General features: G+C 34.9%; 3 protein-coding genes across 3 annotated transcripts; all 3 read right to left on the bottom strand.

The window, feature by feature from the left end:
* Nucleotides 1-999: 999 nt before the first annotated feature.
* LOC125807462 (vesicle-associated membrane protein 714) lies at nt 1,000-5,513 on the bottom strand. Its single transcript, XM_049487182.1, has 4 exons — nt 5,179-5,513; nt 4,356-4,546; nt 3,229-3,392; nt 1,000-1,406 (listed from the first exon to the last, which is right to left on the bottom strand). The coding sequence occupies exons 1-4, from the start codon at nt 5,393-5,395 to the stop codon at nt 1,316-1,318; spliced, it is 663 nt and encodes a 220-aa protein (XP_049343139.1). The 5' UTR covers nt 5,396-5,513; the 3' UTR covers nt 1,000-1,315.
* A 1,213-nt stretch (nt 5,514-6,726) lies between these two features.
* Nucleotides 6,727-8,268, bottom strand: LOC125807467 (uncharacterized). Its single transcript, XM_049487189.1, has 2 exons — nt 8,073-8,268; nt 6,727-7,399 (listed from the first exon to the last, which is right to left on the bottom strand). The coding sequence occupies exons 1-2, from the start codon at nt 8,200-8,202 to the stop codon at nt 7,014-7,016; spliced, it is 516 nt and encodes a 171-aa protein (XP_049343146.1). The 5' UTR covers nt 8,203-8,268; the 3' UTR covers nt 6,727-7,013.
* A 4,673-nt stretch (nt 8,269-12,941) lies between these two features.
* LOC125807460 (uncharacterized) lies at nt 12,942-13,836 on the bottom strand. The gene has a single exon (XM_049487181.1). The coding sequence runs from the start codon at nt 13,718-13,720 to the stop codon at nt 13,055-13,057; it is 666 nt and encodes a 221-aa protein (XP_049343138.1). The 5' UTR covers nt 13,721-13,836; the 3' UTR covers nt 12,942-13,054.
* Nucleotides 13,837-14,111: the final 275 nt, after the last annotated feature.

The raw sequence follows: 14,111 nt of genomic DNA on the forward strand, positions 1-14,111 counted from the left end.
TTCAGTGACAAGAAAATGAAAAATAATTTCTACAACTTTGAGGAAAATTGTTTACGTGCCCAATTGCATAACCGAATTCTTGCCAATCTGCACTACTTCGATACTAGTTATGCTACATATAGAAAATTATTTTCGGTGAACTTTCTCATAAAAATAAGTTTTATATTACCCAGCACTAACAAACATAGTGATGCATCTTGTAGTCAGTGCATGGACGGCAGGTACATTAGTGGAACTGGGCCCCTATAAAGACCATTTTGATTAATTGACAAGTAAAAACTGGTCCTAGAATTTTTGAATGCTAAAAAAATGGTAATTTACTGGGTTATACATAAACTTTTCTATATAAATAAAATATACTTGATCAAAATTATTGAATTTTGTCAAACCCAAACTCGAGTTATCAAGTGATTAGACAAGTTGGTCAATTTCCAGTAGATCGAATGCTCATTGTGGAGAGGCAAAATTTGGCATCACGCCGTTCTCAGATCAATAAGAACGGGCACCAAGACAAGAAAGAAGGGTGCAGTCATGCCACATATTTTTGACAACCCTAGTGTTAGGCAACTTTCGCATACCTCAACTAGTTTCACAAAATTCATTTCACCTCCTACCAACAAGTACCAAATAATTCTATCCATCAAGGCTAAGACATATAGAAAGAAATTACATAGTGTTTTTTGTCTATACTGAGATTTAAAAACGAGGCTTTATGATTCTCGATTAACCACTAGGTTGAACGCCCTTGGGTACAGTGAAGCCACGACACTTCCCTACCCAAATCAATACTTCTCCTGTACTAGGAGCATCAGAATTATCTTAATTTTTGGGAAAAGGAGATCCAAAACTTGGAATTTGCAAATTCCAAGTTCTTGGAGGATATACACTCTTAACTCAAAGGCAATCCACTTCCTAGGCATTAGAACTCTAAAAATACCTCCCACGAACTATTTTTTTTTCGCTAAGCAGTATCCATACACATGTCAAAACTCTCAACCACCATACATTTGAAAAAATGGTACAAAAGGTAAGTCACGGCACAACATTATATTTACAAACAGGCACGGAAGACCTTACACTTTAGAGTAATTTAGAACTCCACCAGAACATTTACAAATGAGAAAGGCGACAGGCCTTGTCAACAACAATACAAACCTTATCATTCTTTTCCGCACATGTACTTCTAAAGGTGCCAGAACAAGAATCTGCTGGATTGATTATACAATAACCTTTCACTCTGATGATATAGTTCATCTAAATGTATTTGGAAATATGAACCACAGTGCGGCAAATATGGTGCTCCTTTTCAGAGAATTCATGATCTGCAGGAAGGTAGAGTGATGCCTCCACAACAAGCAGCAATTATCAAGTAAAGGAAGAGCACAATCAGGCATGTTAACAAACCCCTGTCATGAGAAAGTTACAAAGCTCAGATTTACGAAGATTTAAGACCAAAAGGCTTCAAACTAAGAACTTTCTTGGACAAGAATGTTGCAAATCTTGATGTAATTAGAGTATTACACTAGTTAAACTAAAGGTGAATTACTTCCTCCAACAGTCATATTTCATAAAGGAACTCACACAAGGTTGATAGAAGTATCTAACAGGCACCACAGGTGCAACACCAACTAACCGAAGCCTAAGACGACTGAAACAAAGGCCAAGCTGTGGCCTATACAATGAGTCTGCTCTTTAGCATGCTAATTTTGAGCCTTATTTAGCTCACCCAACATTAACCAGTTCGTACAGAACAAAATTGAAATTAATTGAATCAAGTCCTCAGCTATCAATGTTGTTCCGTCTTCAAGCTAAAGATTCATGACTAAGAGTATCATAGTGAATCCCAATTCAATAATCCATCCATGCAGAAAATTGGATGTATCATATTGTGGAGAAAATAGTTTTGGATCATATTTGGACATTGATTATGCAGAATCAATCTTTATGTGTTGGATTTGGATGAGATATCAATTTACATACAATTCAATTTATGAGTTGAATTGTTGGATACAATAACTAATATGCAATCCATTAACAGTTTCTTCTCTTTCCTTTCCTATCTCATTTTGTCTAGTAGCTTCCTTTTTTTTCTCAGTTATGTCTGTCTTTAGCAAGCTCTACCTATGTGAACTTGCACACATTGTCGGTCCCAAGCACGAATGAAGGAGGAAGGTTGTGGTAGGTTGACTACAGACCTTAAACCTAGTCAATTTATGATGACTCCATAAAACATCGTATATGTAGGAACGTGCACAACCTAGGAACATGTTATACTGCTACTGGAGTATGATGAAAAATGGATAAGGGATTATCATAATATTGTCTGGATATGAGGGGACAAGGAGCAATGGTTCCAGCATCATGGATGGATGTCGGCAAACTAGTCCACCACATCGACTAGTTTGGGATTGAGACATAGTTTTTTTCCATTGTTGTGCATCTGTTTATATCAAATGACTGGAAATGGGGGAGCCTAAATAGCACTGACTAGCTACTGCCCACTGCAATCGTGTTTTGATAATCACCACTCCAGCAGCTGGGGAAGCTTTCTTAACTCCAAAAACCCAATTAAAGCACGTTCTTAAAGTAAAAAATAAATATGTAATACAAGAAAAAGTAACTTCAAACACAGACAGAAATTTTACGTACAAACGAATTGACTTTTTTCAATTAACTTAAAGATTTTAACCATAAATACTGTGTCAATCATGTTCAAGCTCAACCTATAAAGGTGCAGTTTCACGTTTCTAGTCAATCTTTAAAATTTATTTTTTGATTGTTGTTTCTCATCAAATTTAGTAACTACTTTTCTAATGGAGTACTAAATTTCAACATTTGCAATTCCTGAACAATAACATATTCATCCATATGTTTTCTGAATGATGAAAATATTTGTTCATAGCCAAAATCAAAACTAAAATAATGATTAACATATTGCTTTGCCAGCTATATTTAATTGTCTAGTTAAAAACTTTTCAAGCATAAGAAAGGCAAAGTGTTCAGTTTGCACTGCGACTAGCTTTAGAGCTTAAGCACACCTTCAAATACGCCTTCAGCAACACTAATGTCACAGCATTATTAGCAGAGAAAGTTGGCCTTCATTACAGCAAGTATTGTCAGGTATACATAATTTGAATTGAAGGTGTTCTGAGCTTGAAACTTGTGAGTGTGAGTCACTTTTTTAGTTGATGTGGACTATGTCTATAATACTTTGTAAAAGATACTTACAGGAGCTTCGCGTTTTTCATCCAAAGAGCTCTCCTAAGGCGCTTCGACTGTTTCCTGAAGTGAAATGCATTGTCTTGCATTGTTCCTGTTTTGTCAACAAGTAGCTCAATCCGATCCCCTCTTTCAAGTATTTTCTCAATATTATCAACCATGATGGTGCGTATCTGGATGTACATTGAAGTAGTTTCTTGTACTTTTAGAATAGTTGCAATACATGAAGGAGTGGGGGATTTTGAAAAAAAGGATGCAACAGTAGCATATCACGATGTAAATGCACTATAAAAATCATCAGCCAAAAAGGTAAGAATTGAACACATGCAGCAAATAATGCAATAGGACCAGAATCATAACTAGGTAACGCAATAGGGTATAATATTTCTTTGCTTTTTCTACAGCAACTTACATTGTAAGATAAAACTGTCAATTTTTTTACTGCAGGAAGACATCAAATGGTCATAAATGGTATTCCCTCCATTTCATTTTACATGGTGGTGTTTGACTCAGTTTAGAGATCAGAAAATAAAAAGAGACATGGCAAACATTACTACCCTTAGAACTTGTCATCTTAAACATGACATAACATTTCTATGGCTATAAGAGCATGCCACCAAAGTCAAAATGAGAAGTATAAAGTTAAAGAGTTTCCTACTGAGAAAAATTTATATTTCACAAAGGTGATTGATTGGCCCTGCATGAGATGTTAGGATCATTAATTGCTTCTCGAGTTCTATGAAGTGGAGATAAAAGCCAGACAGTATTTGAAGAGGTGTTCAGATATCAAAGGATAAGTAAGAGTCAAGGGAAAGGAGAAGTTATTTTAGCAGTGATTGCATATTGGAAAATCATCAAAAATGATTGAGAGTTCAACACTACAAATTATCTTAATTGAAACTTGATGCATAACTGTTCTGTAGGAGCTTATTTAGTTTCCAAGAATATAAAACCATTGATAATTTAATAAACTGTGGATATCTTGGAGAGTTAATGCATGCATCCATAGACACAATAAACTGAAGCATATAAGACAGATAAAACAAAAGACAAATAAAAGGAAAACAAATGAAGATGAAACAAAGAATCCTTAAGCTTCACGCGCTTTGGCGCAAGTAAACAGAAAAAATACTTGCCTCACCAACTTCTCCTCTGACACGATTTAGTGTATCTGCACTTGGATTACTTGAAAAGAACTCCATTTGCTGATGCAAGACCCTTGAGAATTCATCATTCATGGAATAGGCAGGAGCATAAGAAGCCACCTTACCATAGTTCTTCATGAACCTCATCTGAATATCCTCCAAGTATGAGAACGGAATCCTTCCTAGAACAGCATTCTCCGTTAGTGGAAGGAATGAGGGATAGCTCAAATGACTAACAGAATTTTCAGTCCTTAGCAACAGATATCCATAAAATATCAACTCATAAGTTTTCCAATGCCAACAATGTTTCTTTCAGGAAGTGCTGAAAGATGTTCGTTAAAAAAAAGTGTGAAGAGATGAAACTAGGAAAGTCAGAAAGGCATCTGTGAAATTTGCAGGTGGAAATAGGACAATCAAGGGTGTATTTGGGCCAACCAGGAAATGAGAAGACACTAATTAGCTTCTATATGATCTTTGAAGACACAAAAATTGGTCCTTTCTGATAACAAAGAGCGCTAAACCAAAAACACAAACACACACATAAACATGGTTTAAGTTGAGGGAAACAGTGACCAAATGCTAAATCAGCATCTGCTCATGGAGCCATTCAGGATAAAGTTAGATACAGATCCAGAATTTAAAGTTCATGCATTAGATACTTAGTGGATTTCTTAAAATGACCTAATCTGAAAACAGGTTTAATTTGTTTCTAGCTCTATAGTTCAGATTAACTTAACAGCTGGAGAAATAAATTGATTGACAAAAAAAGGAAACTTTACACAAAATCTACAACAGAGACGGAATTTATACTCACTTCCAAAGGTTTCGTTAGCCATACAAAGGAAGGTGATTCCATCTGATCGGAGTATATGGAAGATGTATCGATCCTGAGAGAAACAAAGCCTCGATTCCGTTTCATCTGGAAGCTTCTCCAATATCCGCCGCGCCACCGCCCCGGTGTTCCCCGTCACGGCACTGAACTCCGCCAACACCGTTGTGCCTCTAGCCACAACCGCATACACTATCGCCATTTCTCTCTCACACAGATACGTATCGGAAAAGTGTAGAGATTCGAATTGTAGACTGGAAAGTCTACGGAGGTTTTGACAAGGACACACGAGATAGGACGGACATCAGCATTACCTGTCATATTATTTTCTAAGAACTACACTTTACACCCTTGAGTTCTTGTTTCTCACACATGACCCACTCTTACCCATCCTTTTACTACACCTTCGACTAAGAGAAAAAAGATTATTCAAATCCATTGTTTATGATAAATTATAATATTAATTAATCTTGATTAGTGAGCATGATTGTATATAAGCATATGTTAATTAATTTACAGAGAATTCTCTATGATTGCAAATGTTTCTTAATAAATATGGATATAGTGACTAATAAGGATTGTGGTGAAGTGATAAGTATTTCTTCATTTTTAATCGAAGATCTCGAATTCGAGTCTTTGAGTACATAGACACATTTATTAGGGAACGTTAAAGGCCTAAAGTTAGCAATTGCCGGAGAGTCCAATTACAAAGATAGATACCTAAAGTGGATATCTAACACCATGAATAAGCTCAATTTTTTATCCAATGGCTAGTTAAGCAAAGCATATACCAATAAAGAAATGTGCGTTTAAGCAAAAAAATAAATAAAGAAATGTGGGTGAGTGAATTCGCTAGAGTTAAGAAGAAGCGTTAATACTCCTTTTAATTCATAGTATTTTCAAGACGGTTGATGGGTAAATATTTTTAGATATGCTTAAGCCAAAACAATTACGTACTACTTACTCTGTCCATCTTTACTTGTTCATATTTGATTTAACATATTCTTTTAAAAATAATAAATATAAAGGTAAATTACTATATTACTAATATTATTTATATAAGTCATCTAAATATTAGAAAATGAATAGTAATAAATAATAATAAGAGCAAATAAATATATAAAATGATAAAGTATCTCTTAAATGTACATTTATTTTTAATACAGTTGACAAGTAAAAGTAAATGACTGGTGTAATATATTGGTTTTCAATAAGAATAAAGCCTACGATCATGTAGTTGGCAATATTAAATAGTTGAATAGTAACCTATGATCAACTTTTTAAGTTTTTTACCTTACCTATTTCTGGTGGGAATTTATGAATGGCATTAAAGACACTTGAAGCAAACTTATTCAAATTGTTCACTATTGCATTAAAGATTAACCTTGAAATGTTTATGATATATATCTTGCAAATGAAACAAAAGAGGCATGTAATGTACTAACTTTACATCCAAAAGCAAATATTAGCAACAATAATACCAAACATTAATTAAGTTGCAACACTTGCACATATACAACCACTTTTTGCAAGATAATACTAAACATGATCATTAACTACACAATATTCTACAGCCAAAACCTATATAAACATAAATAGACATATGTTTATATATTTAATATTCATATATAATACCATCGATCTCATACATGCCAAAGATATATCTGAGACCTTTCTTCCACGCAACATAATTATGACATAAATAGACCGATATGAGTGTACTTTAGAAAACTAATAAGTCTTGCATGCCATTTTCTCTAATATCATGAGAAGATTAGCTAGAACACACTAAAATACCATATACATACATACATACATACTTAAGGTATCCCAATGATGGGGAGAAAAGGGACATAGTAGCTAGTTGGTGCAATTCCCCATTCTTTTGGCACTGGTAGATCAATAGTCTTGGATGAACCAAACTCATCATGACATTTTCCATTATCATTCTTGTTGGATGAAGGGCATTTTGTGTAGAACTTTAAAGGGTTAGAGATAGTGTAGGAGTTATCATCTTCTTGAGACTTGACAATATTGGGGTCTGTTTCTTTTCTTGAAATAAAGAGCTGATTAGGACCTCCAAGGATCTTGGCATAGCATTTGTTAGTTGGAGTAAAAGGAAGTTTTGTTTCAAAAAAGCCATCTTCTTCTGTTGTAGCCATAGTCAATGTTTTCACCTGACTACACTTCACTGAAACCTTTATTCCTGATCAATTTTGAAAAGTATGGTCAAAATATAATACAATATTCAAGACTTAGCTTGCATTTGATCATAAATTTAGTCGAAACTTGAAAAAAAAAGAGTACTTGAAGTTAATTTTTTGAAAAATAGCTTTTCAATTGTGTTTGGACATACACTTTTTACTTGGAAAAAATTTGAAAGTTTGTGAGTGAAGGTGAAATTTCACCCAACATACCAGTTTTTGGAACTATTTTCTTGAAGACATATTTTCAAAAACTGACCAAATTTCATGAACAAACAATATTTTCAAATTTATGGACAGGGAGAGCTTAGTTTCAATTTTCCTAAAATTATATGATAGCATGCAATATCCTTTAAGCCTGTCACATTAATGTTTGGTATGATGAAAAACATAAAAATATATATATATATATATAAAATTACTTTTTGGTGTTATATTACTTACATTAAAGTGAGGAATATGACTTTTGTCACTTACATATAGAAAACATTTTTTTAACAAATAGTATAGCAACTCCTACCATGCATCACTTGTTTCACTCAACACTTAAACGTTGTTTCCAAAATCTAACTATGAAATATTAACATATATACAATTATTCAACGTTTAACATATGTCATCTAACTACTTTTCTACGGAAAAAAAGAAAAGTATTGATCAAAAAAGAAAATTTACCTGAGAGATCGATACGTTGACTGCAGTCTAGGCAAGTAACAGAACCCTTCAAGACATAGCAAGAAGAAAACTGAAGTGTGGCAAGAACCAAAGTGATGAAGAGTGCAAATCCCAGCTGATATGATGCCATTTGATTAAGCTTGTGTTAGGCAGCTATAGCATAAAGTATAGAGTGTAGTGAAAATAATTCTAAGTGGTGGATGTTGCAAAAAAGCATTGTAGTATAAATAAAGGAGCAAGTAGTTCATGAAAAACAATAAATGAAAGGGTCCACAAGGCCTGTTATGGTAGTTGGAAACACTGAATTAACAAATGCAGGCTCTTAAATTCTCTTTAGGTTTGCTGACTTACAGCTTCTTATATATAATAAAATATATAATATGTCACCAACTTTTTCACAAAATTTAAAGAGGATGAGTGTTTTCACAATTCGTTCAAGAGTCGGTGTAACATAATTTAAAGGTGATGTGACCAAATTTGAGTTATGATGATCAATTGCGCACCAACCCTCTGTGTTTTTTTCCCTAGGCGTTTGGCCATGCAATATTATATCACGATATGGTATTGTAAGATGAAATCAGCGATTGAACATGTGATTTTACGCTGATTTCATCTCATAATTTCATATCATGAGATGTGATTACATATTCTCCAAAAACCATATCATGAGATGTGATTCCATATTCTCAAAAAACCATGATATGAAATTATATGAGAATTTCATATCATGATTTGAGATATTTAAATACAAAATTTGATCCACAAGTTTATATTTTATTAAAACAACCCCATATTTATATCTACTAACCATTTATTTCATATGTAAATAAATTTTATAATCACATAATTACTTTTTAAAATTTATTATTCTCACCGACATAAAATTTATTATTGACCAACAAATGACTCAAAGTAACAATGTTGGTTTGTCTTCTCGGTCACATGATCGAGAAATACAAGTTCAACGTGAGAAAATTATTTGTACTATGTGGGAGGACTATACTATTGTACACTATAATTTATGTTCAATTTTTTTTATTATTAAATTAAAGTTAGATGAAACGATTACTTAAGTGGAAAACAAATAGCTTTGTAATAATTTATCATGCGATTTTATAATTTTTTTTTATTTGATAAGACTAAATAAACAATTGGGGTTATTTTAATAGTTTTACAACTTACGGGATTTTGTGTTTATGAGAGAATATACAACACAAAAATTGCATATCGCATGTCCAAACAAAACTTCAATTTCATCTCATGATTCCATATCATGATACCATATCATATATGATTCCATATCACATGGCCAAACGGGCCCTTAGACTAAAAGACATGGTGTTACGTTGCTAGTGTTGAACAATATATATATAAATCATGTTAATTATTTCATGCTACAGAAACTTAATTAGTCGTTTAAAAGAGAACGTCTATCTATTTCTTTTCTTTTTTCGATAATTTTTTAATTCTAACACATGTCATGTTGGGATAAAATAATATGAAAAAGGACTCCCTACTTTAGCAGCTTAATCAAATTATTAACGGCGATTTGAAGGACAGTTCGCGGCGCTTTTCGAGTCCGATATCGGTTCGGATATTTCCAACCAAAAGTACCACTTAGATTTCCCAAATCTAACATATATTACCAGGAAAAAAAGAAGTTGGAAAATAAAGAGAAGATGCCCAAAATGGATGAGAAGTAGTCCTTTCATGATTTTTATTGTGAAGGACCACAAGCTAGAGGCTCATGGATATACACCTGCTTTATATTGTGGAAATTCACTTTTGAATCTGAGAGTGAAGAATGTAAAGATCACCTTGCCCCCATTAACAAGACTACATGCTGCAAATATGGATTAACCAAAGATTTAGTATATCGACAATCTATTAAATTTTTCAATAAATTGAACACATGATACAGTGTTCCTACTAGACACTTTTGTTCCAACATAGGGAAAAACTTGTGTGTGTGTGTTGTTGGATTGTGTAGCTGAAACTAGTAGATACGTTCGTTTTTGGATAAGATTGAAACATGTGGTTGATGATAGCTGCAGGTATCGAAACTCCCAACCAGAAGGGTGGTTGATCTGACACCTTGAATTAATGTAGGAGGAGAGTAAGAATTACTAACTTTTATTTCACCCCCGCAGATACGTACAATGAAACCTTGAAGAACCATATTTAAAATACCATTTACTCCTATTTCTATACAAGGACGTTTATCTGAATTTTGAACTGCCTCTCATCTCACCTCATGAATACCTTTGTAAGAAGATTAATTTTACAAGGTAGCTGTGCGAGGCAACGTATTTTACACAAGGCGGGGGGGTAGGCATTTTACAAGACATTCAGGGTCAGAAAACACCTTTAGCCAAATTAACAACATGCTGACAACCCAAAACTATAATACCCTAACATCAAACTAGCTAACTTTATGGTCATTTCTTTTTTCAATTATATTCCATTTCCTACTAACTCATGTCCAACGTTTAGAGCAGTCAAACTAGTTCTTACACCCTCTAAAGCAATTTTTTTTAAAAAAAAAACACTAAAATCGCATTAATCAAGGAATGCGAACTGATAAATCATTTATGACCCAGCTTTATTTATGCACCTAGAAATACTTTTAAAGTTCACAAAGAAAAAATTACCTACAAAAATTTGATAACAATTTCGCGAGAATCTTGGACTTTAGGCTGGTCTTTCCTCCAATGGATCGAGAAGGCGGGGGGGGGGGGGGGGCATAGCTCAACCCACTCAAGATGTTCTCTTTCTTTTTTCTTTTGGGGAAGGGAGGGAAGAGGGTCATTGAAGAGTCAATTTGAAAGGTAATTACACTGAGCTTCTTAACTTTATCAGATAAACGTAGAAGCATACCGGGTAAACAAACCACAAAGAGAGGTTTTGAAAATTGAAGGCTTACATAATTTCCCTTCACTGTTGGGGGCATAACATGCTGCCAGGAATGCAGGAAATCCAGGCGTTCAACCAAACCCCAAAGGAGCACCTTATACTCACCTTTAAGTATACTGCTTTTAACATCTTTCAAATTAGATATATTCTCCATATGCAAAGATAACTGAATCATTTTCATGAAGAACCAAAAACTGATCGGAGACTCCAATGCTGAAGTACGTCACATAGTTAGGATTGAAGGAGGAGCAAGGTTATATTATATAGTTAGGACTGATGGAGTAGCAAGTTTACGTCACATAGTTAGGACTAAAGAGAAGCAAGTTTGTTGAGCTCCCTAGTTTCTCTATCCCCAAGATCTTACACTTATCCTGAGCTTTTTCACTACTAAACCCACAGACTTTGTCTTCTAATATGGTTACTATGGAGTTCTTATCTCTTCAAATATCAAAATTGTCACCCTTGTCCAGAAACTTTTATTAGACTTAGACTATGCAGTCATGTACATGGACTAATATATAATAATGCTGGACATTGCTACATGGACTATTATATTTGTAACAAATTTGATGTGCTGCTTTTCTTTTTAATATATCCGAAATATTTGTTGAAGCACACCGCCTTGACTAACCAAAGGTGATTCTACAACAAGTACATATTGCATCTTCCGAAAATCTAACCTTTTACATATCCAACATGAATTTCTCCACCACATTGGATTTGATAAGTAGTTGCTAAATTTGAATTTGACCAGTAGAATCATAGCGTGAGAAGCACAGCACAAGAATACTTGCCATTACAAAAGTTTGAGATGGAATAAGATGGGGAATATAGGAGGAAGTTGGAGGGACAATAGCACTTCACAGAAAGTAGATGTTGAAGATCTGATATATTTCTGGCAATGGACTGCTAGTAATAGTGCAAATCAGAAATTATAGTACCCAGAGGATGTCTATACAGTGGAAGAGAGAAGAACTATACCAGTGATTATTTTTTCTCCTACAAATCTTGGTATGTCAAAGGAACTTCCTCTCCATTTCAACCAAAATTTAGTAATGACTCGAGCGCAAATACCAAGCAACAAAGCACACTTAGATACAGTCTCTCCACTCTCTCACCTGTTGATTTCTAGTGTAGAAAGTAGAAACAATGCCTCAGCTATAATACTGTTCATTCTCCTTGTCACATTCATAGGCCTTCCAATATTACAAGTTTCACTCAACAGGGTTCACCAAATAAGGTGATTTTAAGATTATTAATGAGACCAGCACTTTTTACTGTAGAGCATTTGAGAAATATGCACACACCCAGCGGTGAAGGAAAGATTTTTGCCGGAGGGGTGTAAAGAATATTTAAAAAACGCCTAAAGCTAAAAAGATTAGAAACTGTGGTTAGCAGGAATTGAACCCGTTTAACACAGAGCTGAGCTTTTTTCGAATAAAAGAACCTCCTTGCTTCTACCTAGATGTGCCCATGCACACACCTTAAAGTGATAGCTACCAAAGAGAAAAAACATATTAGGTAACAGCCTTTATGCGACAGAAACAGCCAACAGGCTTTTCGCGCTCACAATAGCTCAAACAAGAAGAACTTTTTATTTAATGCTGGCACTTTGCTTTTAGTTAGAAGGAGAAACAGAGGCTGCTGACTGCAAATGCCATCCCTGCTTTTCTTTTCTTTCCTATTCAATCTATCTAATATAATTTGCTTTGATTAGCCCCATCTTAACTTTGGGCCCTTACATATTAGAGGACAGGCACCAAGCACCCTCCTAATTTAGACCTATAAGCCTGGAAATTGCAATTGGAAAGCTTTCACTTCCAGCTGACAAAGACAATCTTCTTGAATTCGCTACCGGTATTGCTAATGCCGATGACCGGGATGATAATTAAATAATGTGTCTCTCCATAAGGCATGCTCATTTAATTGACAACAGGCCAAGTTGGTGATGAAAGATGACAATGTAACTTATTACTGCGGATACTTTCTAATCATAGCTATCAGTCAGCCCTGATACTGATACAAATTCAAGAAGAAACCTAACAATTATCTCAAATTTACTAGAAAAGTCAGGTAAGAAAACCTGTCTTCTGCAAAATAGCATCTCGGACTTGCCTCAAATCCCTCCCTTTCAACTTCCTCCCAGCTCCCTCAACCACAGAGGATGCTAAAATTGGTGTTTTTCTCGACGCAACAATTTCATGCGGTGGTAACATCTCACCACCGTCCACATCATCATCAACATCGTCGAAATGCCTGCCTCTTCGGCGCGCTGCTGCTGACATTACAGGAACATTCACCGGTGCGGACTGGAGATATTTAACCCGATCCACTGGCGGCCGTTTAGGAATTGTAGGAATCAAACGAGCCGACGACGTGGAGGAAGACGAGGAGGATGAAGAAACGGAGAGCAAAGCCTGCGCGTGGGACTCAGACTCCGGCAACGCGGCTAGGATACCGAAATGTTTGTGGTGGGAGAGATGGTTAGGGGACCGATGATAATTAGCGTTCGGGCTTGTTGAAGTTGAAGGAGTGGAGTGATGAATTGCATCGGAGGATGCGTCAAAAATGTCGTGCTCGCTGAGCTCAACGTCGGCGGCGGAAGTCGAAGCAGAGGTGGATATAGAGGGTTGGGATTGTGAGTGAGCGGTGGAGAAAATGCCGAGGAGACGATCGGACGACGGCAATTTTCGCTGGTACCGGGAATTATTGGGTCCGCCGCCGCCTGAATCCATGGGGAAATTGCGGAGGCGAAATAGGGTTAAAGGGAAACACGGCTACGGAAGTAGTGGAGCTGCTTTTTGTGTTGTCGAAAAAAAATTCCTTCGCACTAATTACGTGACCATTTACATGCATCCTGAATATTCTTAATAATAGTAAAAGTATAGTATATATTCCCTCTTAATTACTCCTAATCTAACATTAATATGATTCATAAATACTATATAATATAAAATATGTGTTATCATATTGCTCCATCTTTGACTTTCTATATCCTTTTAGAAATATTTAAAAATTAGAAGGATGATTTACTATAATTTAAAAAAATAGAAGTTATTTAAATATTTAAATTAATAATATTTAATAACAAAAATAAAATTAAACACAAATTAATAAATCATTTTT

The sequence above is a fragment of the Solanum verrucosum genome, unplaced genomic scaffold, assembly GCF_900185275.1.
Source record: "Solanum verrucosum unplaced genomic scaffold, falcon-dt-bn FXZP01000183.1, whole genome shotgun sequence".
NCBI classification, from domain to species: domain Eukaryota; kingdom Viridiplantae; phylum Streptophyta; class Magnoliopsida; order Solanales; family Solanaceae; genus Solanum; species Solanum verrucosum.

Excerpts from the sequence above, each read along its gene's own strand:
- LOC125807460 (XM_049487181.1), bottom strand. The coding sequence starts at position 13,720 with ATGGATTCAGGCGGCGGCGGACCCAATAATTCCCGGTACCAGCGAAAA.
- LOC125807467 (XM_049487189.1), bottom strand. The coding sequence starts at position 8,202 with ATGGCATCATATCAGCTGGGATTTGCACTCTTCATCACTTTGGTTCTT. Across the intron at positions 7,400-8,072 it reads TCAACGTATCGATCTCTCAG|GAATAAAGGTTTCAGTGAAG; the intron begins GTAAATTTTCTT and ends AAAATTGATCAG.
- LOC125807462 (XM_049487182.1), bottom strand. The coding sequence starts at position 5,395 with ATGGCGATAGTGTATGCGGTTGTGGCTAGAGGCACAACGGTGTTGGCG. Across the intron at positions 4,547-5,178 it reads GGCTAACGAAACCTTTGGAA|GAAGGATTCCGTTCTCATAC; the intron begins GTGAGTATAAAT and ends ATGCTGTTCTAG. Across the intron at positions 3,393-4,355 it reads TCAGAGGAGAAGTTGGTGAG|ATACGCACCATCATGGTTGA; the intron begins GCAAGTATTTTT and ends ATGTACATCCAG.